This window comes from Heloderma suspectum, chromosome 11, assembly GCF_057233095.1.
Source record: "Heloderma suspectum isolate Gila_16-S chromosome 11, 16-S_ref, whole genome shotgun sequence".
In the NCBI taxonomy this organism is placed as follows: domain Eukaryota; kingdom Metazoa; phylum Chordata; class Lepidosauria; order Squamata; family Helodermatidae; genus Heloderma; species Heloderma suspectum.
This window is the reverse complement of record NC_139468.1, coordinates 41,212,933-41,227,092: the sequence shown is the minus strand read 5'-3', so window position 1 is coordinate 41,227,092 and position 14,160 is coordinate 41,212,933. Positions and strand designations below refer to the sequence as shown.

Below are 14,160 nucleotides of genomic sequence, written 5' to 3'. Positions count from 1 at the left end.
ATCAAACCACAGATAAACCAGCATTTACTTCTGTTCTGTTTACATTTTCAATAAAAGTCAATGCAACTCCATTCAGGAAAACATAACATACTTAATGTCGTGTAATCATAACTCTTGCCTGCCTGATGTGTTAAGGCTCATGAATGGTTATTATTATTTTTAAAACACCTTCTTTTAAAAATAAAAATCACCATCTCGCACCATCTGTAGGGATCACTTTGTGCTTTTTTAGGATGTGTGCTGAACAAAACATTCAAACTGATTTGCCAATTACTTTTTTTAAAAAATAATCGAGACTTTTCAGGAATATATAACATACCACTCACCATCCATGAATTCGGTACAAAGGGAAATCCTGTTTTCTACAAAAAAAGCACCATAAAATCCTATGATATAGGATGAATCACACTGTAAAAAGGAAAGGAAGAAAGAGATTGTTAATGTATTTTAAAGAGAAACTACAGATGTTGAATTAAAATGCAAATCCTAGAAATAACATACCTTGTAAAGAATTTCTAACTCTGACATAATCTGCTTCTGAAGTTCCAGGGTAATATCTAAAGGGATCACCTGAAAGTAAGCATCGAAATATTATCTCTCCAGAAATCAGATGTAAACATTATGGCTACTAACAATCCTATTACTGATTTTTCTTTTAATTTTAAGCCCTAAGCTACAGTGCCTTGGCAAAAAATGATCACCTGATATATTTTTCACATCCTTCTGCCCCACTACTACTAATGTCAACTGGCCACCACCAACTGACTGTCAGTTTGTGGCTGACAGACAGGGCCACTCAAGTGACATCACCACCTCTCAGGATTTTGGCTATGAGCACTTAAGGCTCACTCCTAACAAATTATAGACTGAAATATACCTGCATTGTATCACCTGTGTTGCCCTAGACAACGGACTGCCTGCAGGCAGCCACCAAATCAATTTTATCAGGCCATTGGCAATTCATTTTTAATAAAGTATGGTTTGCCCACAGTTTTATTTGTAAATAAAAGGAACATGTTTGAGTTGTAAAAGTAGATATATTCCATTCTAACATTATATAGCTCACTTTAACTTTGTATACAATGTATATGTATGCGTGTGTGTGTGTGTGTATGTGTATGTATGTGTGTATGTATGTGTGTATGTATGTGTGTATGTATGTGTGTATGTATGTGTGTATGTATGTGTGTATGTATGTGTGTATGTATGTGTGTATGTATGTGTGTGTGTGTGTGTGTGTGTGTGTATATATATATGATTGAGAACATGTGCTGTTTAACTTGGAAAGTCTGACTGTTAGTCCCAATTTTATTATGTATCCTGATCCCTCACGACAGGTGGGTTTATATGGCAAAATACACTTCCAGCCCCCTGTCTGGAGAAATGAGTGACCCCCTCCCCACAAAATGAAGAAGCTGATTATCTCTGTCCTAGAAGGAATAACTTAAAGAGCGTAACATGTACACTGCCAAGGATTTGGTTAGCAGTTTGAGGCTCAAGCATGCTTTGCGGAATTTACACAACCCACAGTCCATGCTGTCGATGGGGGAACACACAACCAAGGAGCCTATTTGCAGACCTACATTTTACAGTATTGATGTCTGTCTAAATGGGGAAAAAAGAGCATAACCAGTTTCCATCAAGAATTTGCTTTAGGGTTATTTATAAAAGCTCTCACTAAACTAAATTGTAACTGTAATAGAAAGGCTGCCAAGAAAACATTTAACACATTTCTCCAGATCAATAGTCATTTGCCAACAATATTCACTTACATTTTTTTTCCCTGGGTGGAAAGCTTAAAACAAAGTAACCTGCTGGAACAGTGTATCAATTGTGCCCATTAAAACAACAACAAAATTTAACCCTCTATCATATCTAAAAGAGATTGCTTTCCAATTGTTAAACCCTGCTCAAAACCAAGCTTCCCCACTGCAAAAGCTTTAGCTAAATATTGACTGAATTTGATGTCATGGATGGCAAATGCTGCATCAGCCAAGACATGAAATGAAGAAAGGAAGCCCCTAAGCTGATGTGAATTACAGGTACATTGATTTTTAAGAATGGAAGGGACTAAGTCCTGCTTTATACAAAATGGCTGCTACTTTAAACTGTAGCCGTGTTGGCAACTGCTCCACACTGCACTGTGTTTACAAGCAAAGGCTTGCTATGGGGATTGGCAGTGGCCACCCTCCACCCCCCGCCCCAATCTGGCTCCACACCACTGCAAAACATTGTGACTACAGCATGCTATGTGGACCACCCACCATGCAATTTTAAGGCGCTTCCATGAAGTGGCCATTTTGCTTGGAGTACATTGGAGATGGTAATAGCAGATGGATCACTCTGGTCTTAACTACAATTCTATTTAGGGGATGATAGGAAACTGCATGGAATTCAAATTACTGCCTGATCTTTAGTCAGGTATGCAGAAACCCATTGATTTCAACATGAAGTAAATTCCTCTAAACTCACCGAGGCTTGCTAAAAGTAAACATGTTTGGGATTATGCTGTTAGATATACCTGAACTGACTGACTAAAGCACCTTCAGATTTGCATGATTTTAGGGCCCAATCCTATGCATGATTAGACAGAAAGAAGTCCTACAACTCCCAGCATTCCCCAGCCAGAAATGTTGCCTGGGGAATGCTGCGAGTTGTACAGCTTTGTCTGTCTAAACATGCATAGGATTATGCCCTTAACTCTAAATGCAGACATGGATAATAGGCCTTGAATGTTGGGGCTTGCATTTATATTCAGCCCCCTAATATTTTATTTTATTAATTTATTTGTGTGAAGAGTGAATCAGGAAAAGCAGCAGTAAGGAAGGAATGGGGTTAGGGGAAAATGTCCATACTCTGATGTATGTCCTATTTCCAAATTTAAAATGGACAACATGGGCTCCAGCCCTAAAACTATTCACCCTCCCCTACGTTAAATAACAGGAGCAACAGAAATAGCAATCAGCTTCCTATCTACAATGACTCTGACACAGCACACTTCAAGGGGAAAGGGTTAACCCTACACAAAATACCTGAGCCCGTTTTTTCCACTTCTCTGCTACACCTCCAGGACAAATAAGGATGAGTTGTCAAGTTAAATACAAGCAGTCAAGTGACTGAATTATAATTTACTTGGTGCTCAATTTAAATTAGTGAGAGGCTATTAAAATATACAGTATAGCGATGGCAATTCATCACCAGCTGTCATGGATGACTTCATCTATTTGCTGGAATGGTGTGTGCGCTACTAAAGGGAATGAGAGCAAAATCACAGGTCAAATTAAGCTGCAACTCCATTTTAATTCACTTATTTAATCTGTGGCAACATAATTGTCTTTTACAGTATGTACAACTCAGAGGAAATTTGGGAGTACGATAGTCAGTATACAAATGATTAATCAAATGGACCATTTAAATGCTAGGTTAAGAGCAGAGGAAACTCACGGTAGATGCAGAACGGCATGCAGCCACAGAGAACATGATACAAGGGAGGGGCTGCTATTGCCTCAGTTGTGTGCCTCCCCACAATAGAAAGTAAAGCATATAAGGAAATCTAGTAAGTCCCACAAGCATCAGCAGACAGAAAGGGCTTTGAGAAGATACAATGAGCTCAGCCAACAAAGCTGCATTTTTGTTTCCTTCTACTCTGATTTCTTGTATATCCAATTTATACGGAGTTCTTTTTTTCTCCCTCCCGCCCCGCCTTTTTAGTGGACTGAGAAGGTTTCTTCCACTATCCACAGCCAGTCTTAATCATTTTCACATCTAAAGCAATAAGTTAATGACATCTGTATCCCCAGTGTAAAATGCTGTGGCCAGTCTCGACTTCAGAACTTTGCTGGATAAATGAAGTCATCTCACAGTGCGAGCCACTGTGATGACTTGCCAGAGGAGAGAGCATCTGCTCAGGTCTGGGCTTATGTGCCCCCACTGCAGGTAGTCAGAAGATGGGTCAGATGACAGAAGAGACCAGTGAGGTCCCCTCGGTCCCATTTTCTGTTCTAGCTCCTCAGCCCGAGCAATTTTTTGCCCAGGTAAAAGTTCTTGCTGCTCTCAGACCACCTACCTATGCTTACCAGCTGGCCTGCCAACCAGCTTTCTGGCTCTAGCTCGAGTGCTTGTCTCGTCGTATTACCTTTCCTCCAAGGACTTCAACACAGCATACCTGGGTCCCTCCACCATTTTATCACAGCAACCCTTGAGGTAAATTAGACTGAGAGATAGTGAGTGGCCTAAGGTCACCCTGTATGGACCAGGACCCCGAATCCTCATCCTCAGAGGAGCCTAACCTCTTATCCTCGGAAGAAAAGGTTCCTGTTAATGGCTTAGGAAGAAGACTCGGTTATGGAAAAGCGTCATGAGGCTTCCACCTCCTCAGTACCCAGTTCTCCAGAAGAGGTTGCATTGCCATCCTCAGACTCTGAAGATGCCATCCATGAAAACACCAGCATATCACAGCTATCCCTGCACTGGCACTGCTTGAAGCGGCTAAATCAGACCAAGCCCCTTTAAGAGAAAAGGCCTTAATCACTGTGGAGGCGGGGCCAACCAGTTTAAAGAAAGCCAAACCCTTACTTAAGGCTCAGTCAGGATAGGCTGCTTGCTGCAGTAACATACAGATAAGCTTGTCTGGCTTCCAGCCCCACTTGGAGATCTCGTGGTGCTGTCCTATTCCCATTCCTGCCTCCTGGGAAACCTGACTTGCCCCAAACCCTGGTAGAGACCCAGTCTGTAGTGGAACCATGTAGCCCAGGCCTCACCAGTGCCCAACAATGCTAAGGCCTTGCCACATCAGAGGCAGAACAGAATGCCTTCCTGGCTGATTGGGAATCTGAATCCAGTTCTCCACAGTCCTCACGCAATGATCTAGCCACTACCCCACACTACCTCTCCCTGGTCAGTGCCTACTTTGCCTCCAGCCCATCAGTCCTCACACTCTCTCATAGCTACAACGATCCTAAATTTGTGCATCACTACATCTGAACACAATGCAATGGCTGTGTTGGCACTGTAGTTAGCGCACCACATCCTAAACCTTGATTTACTGGCACAGACAGTTTTAGGATCAGGCCTTTGGGAATATTTGGTTCGCCATTATTTGACAGAAGAAAGAAGATTTTATTTTTCCAAGCAAGAAGCGATAAATTGCAAGAAGGAATTCAATACAATGAATCTAAGAGAAGGCAATTGTAAGAAGAATTTGTTGTTCTCCCAGAACATCCAGGTGGAAGAGAAGGCTTTTGAGGGGAAGCAGGGAGGGAGACCCCACTATGGAAGGAAGCTGAAGAAAGCACTCAAGAACATGATCCAGGAACACTGGAGGCCTTGGCAATGGAACAGACAAAGATGGCCCAGGATGCCCTTTCCAACACTTACTTACGTATGTATTTACTTAAAGTGTCTTAAGTCACAGTTCTTAATATCTATGATTTTCCAACTGACCTAAAACCACAGTTGCCAGTTCTTCAACTGATATGTATTTTCCATTCTTCACAGAACTACTTGTGTGAGCAAGGAAGTGTCATGGTCCTATATAGGTCATCACTATATAGGGGGTTGGACTCGATGGTCTTGTAGGCCCCTTCCAACCCTACTATTCATAGAATCATAGAATAGTAGGGTTGGAAGGGGCCTACAAGGCCATCGAGTCCAACCCCCTATATATTCTATGATTCTATGACTGTATAAACTGTATTCTTTGCCATGTGTTTTTGTTGCACTACAGCAAACAATATTGTATATGATTTGCTGTAGTGCTACAGAGCTTCCATTCATACAAGGAAGCAAATTAAGAGCACCACAGAAAGAAAAGCATGGGGCGGGGGTGGGGGGTGGGGACAATGACATACCTTTACTGCTAATATTTTTCCACTGGGGACATGGTTTGCTCTGCATCCAGAAGAAAAGAAGTCAGGTTAAGTGAGCGCAAAATCACATACATACTCTGATTTGGGACTTATATTTGTTAAGGTTTATAGCTAATAGCATCCCTGAGCTATCCAGCTTGTTCATTGAGGTGATACAGGTAACAAACTCTAGTTTCTATGAAGTAGCCAGCTTTAGACCTCCTTCCACTTCTGGAACCCAAATCAATCCTGCACAACTCATGACTCACCAAATTGAATACAATCCATCATCTATGTAATACGGTCAATTAAGAACCACACAAATCTCCCATTTTTGCTGCCTACCTTGAACTGCAAAAACAAGGGGGTTATCAAGCACATAGCAGGGTACAATACATGGGCTGTGTTTGACTTGATAGGTCACAAAATGTGCAGGACTGACCTAAAGAATGAGGCACCCACACAAAAAAATGCACAGAGGCTCCCCAGCTGCAAGGGCTGGAGGACGGCATCTTTAGTGGCTTTGTTCTTAAAGTTTATATATGAGAGAGGGAGAGAGAAAGAAAGAGAGAGAGAGAAAGTGCACAATACAATCACACTCAAAACAGACCTTTACGTTATTATCCTGTTTTTTTTATTTACAAGAGTGGTTTCCCTTAAAAATTGTGCATGAGAGATGACAGCTTGTCTGCAAACATAATCATATGTTTTAAAAATTAACAGTACTTCGTATAAACCTTAAATATATCTGAAAAAAGCATTTAAGAGCTGAAAAAAATAATATCCACCGAAGTGTTAATTGAGAGATTGACAGTGGGAAGTACAGTCAATAAACCAAGATGGATAAGGCTAACCATGAAGTAACTATGGATGAACCAACAGTGGCAAAACATTTTGACTTTCACAGCAGCAGAAACGATAAGAAAACAAGCAGCTGAGGTAGCATGCTTAACGTCTGTTAGTTTAATATGTACTGTGCCGGGCAGTTTGGCAACTTAATTAGCTTGTCAAGAAAGCCAATCCTTTCCCCCTTCCCTTCTTCCATGAAAGGAAGGGGGGGTCTCTTGTTTCCAAGTGAATTAAAAGGAAAGACTTGATGATTTAATTATGATGCACGCCAATTCATCCGTGGAAGTTTGGGTTAAATTTCCAGCAAAGAGCAAGTACCTGGTTTGGTTTACAGAGCATTGACAGTAGCAATTTAACATTTAATTATCATTGAGAAAGAGATCAGAAAACAGATACCATGCCCAAGGGGGCAGAGCATCCCTTGGCTTCTGCAAGTGCCACAGTACCTGGAAGAAAGGAAATTTGTTTACTCCTGGCCGCTATGGCATCTCAGTCGGCTTGACCTCCTCTAGCACATTAACTATAAAGTGATTAATGGAGACTGAATGGGAGCTTTGGTTACACCAAAAGAAAACCGGACACCTCGGCAGTGTTTTAATTAACAGCTAACACTTCAAATTAGGCTGTAGCTGCTGCAGTAATTACCTGTCCCAATTAGTTTGCTGGGAAAACATTTTCTGCCCAAATACTAAGTAGAACTATGAGTCAACAATGGCCATTTAAATTATGTAGTTGCTACCTTGGTCCAGTTACCTATCCCAATTCAGAGCTGCGTGTATACTGCTATGCACACATGGCACTCTTAAAACTATTGATTCCTGCATTTGTTTCAACAGAGAGAAGAGTCATTCATACAAGAGAATGTATGCACCATTCTGCTCCCCCGGGAAAAATGAATGGGAGCAGAGCTGTTCCACGCATGGTTTCAGAGACATCATGCTTGCAGCGATTTGCTAGATCCGGGTGAATATCTTTAAGATGACTCTCTTAAACAATACATGATTTGCTTGTGTTGTGATGTGCTCAAAATATGCATCCTCAATATATAATATTGCTTGAGCTAAACAACTAAAACATTTTGACACGTTAACAGGGCGCTAGAAGCCCTTTAAAAGAATGTCCAGTCTAAACGATCCTCTCAAACAAAACAGCATTATTTTTAAATCAGGAGAACATGCCCTTCCACTCACCATGTCTCTGAATCCGTATTGGTCACATTTTGCTTACCCAATCAGAAAGGTTGAAAAATGGTAAATGTGGGAAGTTTTTATCCTTCCAGACAGCATTTAATGGTTGAAGTGGTCATTTTAATCTGCTGTAAGATTACATCTGACTTTCCTACCCCATTTTCCTAATATAAAATAACTACAGGAAGGACAAGTGCCAGTTGCTGCCCTTTTGACACCTCCCCACCAGGAAAACAAAAATATAGAACTCTTTTGCTTAATGTTACCTATTAGTGTTCATTACTCTGAGCCTTCTATATCCATTTACAAAGAACAGCTTTAGAGCAGGACTGGCACAATTGTGTCAAATATTTTATTAACCTTGACTATTAATCATATCCCCAGACATTTGAAACCCTGAAGGTACCAATGTGGGCCAAGTCCATTTTGCAAAACTGTTAGCTTCTACAGCTTGGAAAATTCAAATGCTTCCCTGCAGGGCGTTCTGAGAAGGCAATGTGCCCAGACCTGCTAAGATAGCTATTTTAGGCACAGAAGGACAGACTGTGTGATTGGAGGCACACACATAACACCCCACTTGAGCAGAACCTTCCAGATTTCCCTTCGAAGTTCCTGATGGAAGGGGTTATACATAGACTCACTGGTGAGATCATCAGTTATTTGGGGGTGGGGGGGAGGATCCAGAACAATGGTCCCAGCAGGCAAGACGGTGAAGAAAAAGCTCTCAAGTGCTATTTACTTCTATTGTTTACACTGTAAATCCTGCACTCAAGCCCATAAATGTTGACAACTTCTACAGAGAAAACAGCCAAGTGAAGGTTGCCTCTTGTGACCAGCTTGTTCAAAGCACAAGAGAGTGGTAGCTCTCAGCTACCAGTGTTTCTCCCTCCTGACTGAAGCTGTACTGCTCCCCTTGATTCTTTGGTTATGGCACTGATGGGTATTTAAAGCTCAAACAGAGTTTTATGGAGTATATGGAATGTATGTAAACAATTATGCCACAGGCTGCCCAAGAAGAAGGAAGTTGCAACTCGGTAAGCCTGATGGAAGCAAAGATGCCTCCAATCATCTCCACCCTTTTGTTTGGATGCAACACAACCACAAGGCAGCTGTTGTCTTGGCTCCATCGTATATATTCAATGACAGCCCTCAGTGCTCAAAACCTCCTGAATCAAACAAATATGGAGCACTGCCACAGCAGTACTGAAATAAGAGAAAAAACAACAACTCATTACAACCTCATGCATAAGTTCAGTTTCTCTAAGCATTATACATTGTGCAAGGATATGATGGTCACCAGCTGCAGACAACATGCAGCAAATCACATACAGATTTCGTTCGAGGCCTTTATGTGTGTGCTAGATTTAGCACTCTGCTCTATGCTAATGGCCAGAGTTTGGGAGTTTTAATGACAATATTTTCATGTACTGAAACAGCCATCTAAAAAGGAAGAGGTTCAGATGGCTTCCAGGAAATTAGCACTTTGACAGTTGTTGCCTTCGGTAATAGGCAAGCCCATTAGCCTGACTTGCTGGTTGTTAAAAAGAGGAAATTCAGAAGTGAGCAGCGCTAGTAAAGAGCAGCCCTTATTGGGACTCTGCTCATTCAAAGCAATAATCTATGCCAATCTTCCTTCTGTCCAAAATCCCACCGCAGATGCTTGAATGATGACCACAAAATGATTTGTTATTAATTTGAAGGCACCCTCTAGCCCACAGATTGCTTGCCTCTAAATTGTAAACTCTTCCGACAACTCAAGACTAGCTACACAGGCGAGTCCTGAGGTGACAGAATGGTCAGTACCCTTTCAGGCTGCAAGTCAGGGATTACATGTTTTAATGGTCCAATGTTTTGTTTTTTAAAACCTTCCTATAAGTAGAAAGTGAGCAAAATGGGGAGAAGGCTGGGATAATTTTCTACTTGCAAGGTGTTTTTAAATATGAATATGTATCTATTACACATTCACACACACAAGTTCAGTGAACCATAATTGATTAAAACAGCCAACTTGTGACATTCACTTATATCATAATGCCTTTAAAGCACACTGACAAGCTTGTAGGACTATCCCTAGTTCTTTGGGGAACCTGAAAAGCAACAGCCAGAAAAGAGCTTGCTGTACATGGAAGCAACTATATTTCTGCTTGTTCTTATGGGGAAGACAGCCAATTAGGTTACAGGTTACTAAAGGCCAATCATGTAACTGTTCTTCACCTAAACTCAGTGGAATTCGAGAAAGGTTACAATAATCCACATTTAGTTGGCAACGTGAGCTCCCATGCAGGGTGGTAAAGAGTACTAGATCAAATCTTGTGACATTGTCCTAAGCAATAGTCTTCTCTTGTTCTTTACCAAAATACCTGGCCTATTTTTAACCAAGAACAACTTAACTTTTTGCTGAATCTTCAGGAGGATGAGTACACAATGCAAAAAAAAAAGAAGAAGTTTAATTTAAGAATCAACCAGTTTCTAATTAAGCTGCCATAGGCAGCTGGTTGGATAAGTTTTAATCAGTTTCAGTCACCTATTGATTGGGATACTGAAGCTTAAAAAATTAAAAGTAAAAGATGATTGGGGAATTGCTCCATCTCAGAACAACAGTGCAGCCCTCGGTAAATAACTCCTATTTTAACCATCAGCTAAATGAACACTTCAATACTGCAGTACAAAGTCTTCTGCAAAATTACTTTAACTAACAAGCAGAAATTTATCAGCTTCAGCCAAAATCAATGCTGAAATCAATTTGAACACTGGTTGTGTCTAAAGGGGCTCATTGGCAATTTAGGGAAATTACACCATGTAAATGTCTGTGCTTTAATTGAACAGTTTCATCAACTAGGCTGTGATTGCTGTCCATTCATTTATTTACTTTCACTGCAGCGCCAGTTCAGCAGAAGGAACGGTTTTTGTCAAGGCTGGGAGGAGGCACTTCATCTTCATTTTATGCACTTTTGTGCATAACAGATTTTATGAGCCGGGTAGCAAACGGCTGGGGTCAATGGAAACAAGTGAACTACAATCACCGGTCAGTCTTGGTTAACCTGTAACAATTGTCCACAGGAATTTGGTGGGGTTGTAGCCCAGCTAAAGTTGAAGCAATCAGACAAATCTGAGACAGTAAAAACAGACAAGAGGGACAGAAAAATGCCACGTGGAAAAAATGGGCTGAGGGTTCAGGGTCTGAAACACAAAAACTAGAAGGACTATTTGCGCACATGATTTGCTAAGCCAGGTTAAGAAGAGAACAACATAAGAACTGCCCTGCTGGATCTGACCCCAAAGGAATATCTACATTCAGCATTCTGTTTCTAGCAACAGCCATCCAGACACCCCTGAGAAACTCACAAGCAGGATGGTCTTTCCCTGTTGTTTGTCCCCCGCATCAGGTATACTGCTCCTGAATATGGGAGCTCTGTTTAGCTATCACAGCTTATAGCTACTGATAGACCTATCCTCCATCAATCTGTGAAGCCCTTTTAAAAAGTCACCTAACCTAGTGGCCTTCTCCACATTTTGTGGTAGTTGTACACATAATCCCTTCTCATTTTCAGGAACTTCCAACAGGCACAAGCCAAGGGGATTTTTCCCTCTATGCACAGGCTTGTACTGAAGATATTCCTGGATATCTTCAGGAATATGGATTCTCCATGTTCAGAGGCAGCACAGAGGCATGAGAAACAGATGAGGTTCCCGGAGACATCTGTTGGCTGCTGTTGGAAACAAGGTGGGACTAGATGGACCCACTTTGTCCAATCCAGCAGATCAGTTCTTAGGAATGTAGGAAGCTGCCTTATACTGTGTCAGACCATTGGTCCATCCAACTCAGTACTGTCAACACTAACTGGGAGCTGCTCTTCAGGGTCTCAGGCAATAATTTTCCCAGCCCTACCTGGAGATGCTGGGGATAGAACCTAGGACCTTCTGCCTGCCAAGCGGGGGCTCTGTCCCTCAGCCACAGCCCCTCGTTGCTAGAGCCAGAATGCTATCTTACAAAAGCTTAGATAATGTGAGTCACGTGAGAAATATTATGTGTTATTTACCAGTGACACAATTTTATATGATACTTAATACGGTGTTTTTGTTCTAAATAATTTAGTGCTGTTTCTGCTCAGCCACAAATGTTAGAAAGGGGATGCTGCATTATATATCACATTGTTAACATATTTCACTGGAAATGAGGAAGCAATTTTGCAAAAAAACGTGATGTCTTCGAGCTCTGTAAAGAAGCAATGGAGTTAAAAAATGTGGAAGGAAGCAAACCCACTTTTCGTGCTGTTTGGCCTTTCCAGTGAATTATTTTTCAAAAAAGCAATTTAAGTAAATACCCTAGATGCTTCAGTATACAAATATTTTCCAATATATACACAAGAGCCTGTATGCGCCATCATACCTGCTTTTAGAAAATATTTGAGGGGTAAAAAAATTACAATACCTTGTTTAAATTAGGTAAAGTAATAAATCCACAGTATAGCTACATTGAACTGAATTCCAAAAGCAACTCAACTGAAATCAAATATAGTTCAGTTTCACAGGTTTGGGCGTGTCACGGGCAACTGTCAGCAAGAGAAGGGAAACGTAGCCTGTGATGGACAAAATTCTTGTGGCAAATTCTACTAAATAAGATATCTGGGACAGGGAGACAGGAAATGTGTGTGGTGCCTAGAGCAGCTCTGAGGTGTGGAGTTTGCCAGGTGATGCTGAGAGGCAACTTCCCCACCTGGATGCAACACCTGAGAAGCTTTCATACAGGCCTGGTTCGCACATAACGCTAACCCATGGTATGTGTTCTTGAATTGTGGCTTGTTGTGATGTGTGAATGCAGCCATGCTAACCAACTATGGTCTGTTAACCATGAACAACCCAGAAAGACAACCCATGGTTTCTTGTTGGGTGGTGAACTCTACACTGTTTAAGCCATAGGTTTTGTTACATGTGAACCTAGAACCGTGGATTCTTCATGGGTTGCTTTGCCAGGCTACAGAGGCAGCAGGCAAGAGCAGTCCAAAAAACCAGTCACTCTATATGCCAGTACTACAGCACCACAAAGGAATTTGAGATGCAGGTAGGGAGCAGGAAGAGGAGGAGGGAAACAAACAATCCAGGGATTGAGAAAATAAACCATGGTTTGTTTGTTGGCCAAAGTCTGGGTAGGGCAACAAACCATGGGTTAAATAAACCAAGTATTAGTGTTATGGGTAAACCACGCTACAAACTGTCCATATGCAGAAAGATACAACTTGTGGCTGCTTCGCTGCCTCAGCAGCTTGTCCAAAGCCACCTGAACTCAGCAACACTTAAATTCTGTGGGCCAAGATCTAAAGAGCCAGTGTGGTGTAGTGGCAAGAGTTTAGGGCCGGGAACTGGGAGATCCAGGTTCTAGTCCCCACTCGGCCATGGAAGCTCACTGGGTGACTTTGGGCCAGTCACACACTCTCAGCCCAACCTACCTCACAGGGTGGTTGTTGTGAGGATAAAATGGAGAGGAGGAGGATAATGTAAGCCGCCTTGGGTTCCTTGCAAGAGGAAAAAAGGCGGGATATAAATGCAATAATAAATAAATAAATAAATAAATAAATAATGCTTACCATCCTTTACTTAAGAAAATGGGAGAAATAAACTTAACAGGAAGCTAAGAGCTATAAACCACCTTTTATTTAAACAAACAAACAGAAGGGCAAAAAAATGGATTCAGCAAGTTCTCCCTAGAAATATTGCTATAGAAGTATTGATTTTTTTTTACCCAACTCAATTGACTGAAAAGTTGTTTGTATAGCAGTATTGGCCTAAGCAATGCACTGGAACAATTTTGCTGCACAGAGTAATCAAGTGCATTTCTGAAGTATAATTATATTGTCATAAAAATGAAGCAAAGATACCCTTCTCGTCAAGCAATAAACCCACAGAGGCAGTAAAAACCCTGAACACACACACACTTCAATAAAATGGTGTCTTCCAAACAGCCCCCCCTTCTTTTGCTCTTCCCTTAAGCCATGGTTAGCACGAAAGTGATCAATATCTCAATCTCCATAAACTATTTCAATAATAGTTAGTTCACCTGGAAACAGAAACAGAATGCTTCTGTTCAGCGACCTGAAACGTGCCTTCTTGTTTGCTGAATGTGGGTAATATTTCATTGCCATAATGGATATGACTTCGTGCAGGGTTTTAGGAAGACACACACACAAACATGCATGCTTTTGTTCTTCAGTTACAAATCAATATGAGGTGCACACGTTTCAGAAACAAGCCCAGAGTGTGGAAAGCTGTCAGCCAGAAAA

The 14,160-nt window shown here is 41.3% G+C and overlaps 1 protein-coding gene across 8 annotated transcripts in view; it reads right to left on the bottom strand.

Moving 5' to 3' along the window:
• The window catches only part of MAP2K5 (mitogen-activated protein kinase kinase 5), a 162,298-nt gene that overhangs the window by 104,084 nt on the left and 44,054 nt on the right, over positions 1 to 14,160 (bottom strand). For all 8 annotated transcript variants that reach the window (XM_084817527.1, XM_084817524.1, XM_084817525.1 and 5 more), the window contains 3 exons: positions 5,850 to 5,889; positions 502 to 570; positions 327 to 408 (listed from right to left, as the gene is read on the bottom strand). In XM_084817527.1, coding sequence (XP_084673653.1) covers positions 327 to 408; positions 502 to 570; positions 5,850 to 5,889 — 191 coding nt within the window. The remainder of the gene's footprint in view (positions 1 to 326; positions 409 to 501; positions 571 to 5,849; positions 5,890 to 14,160) is intronic.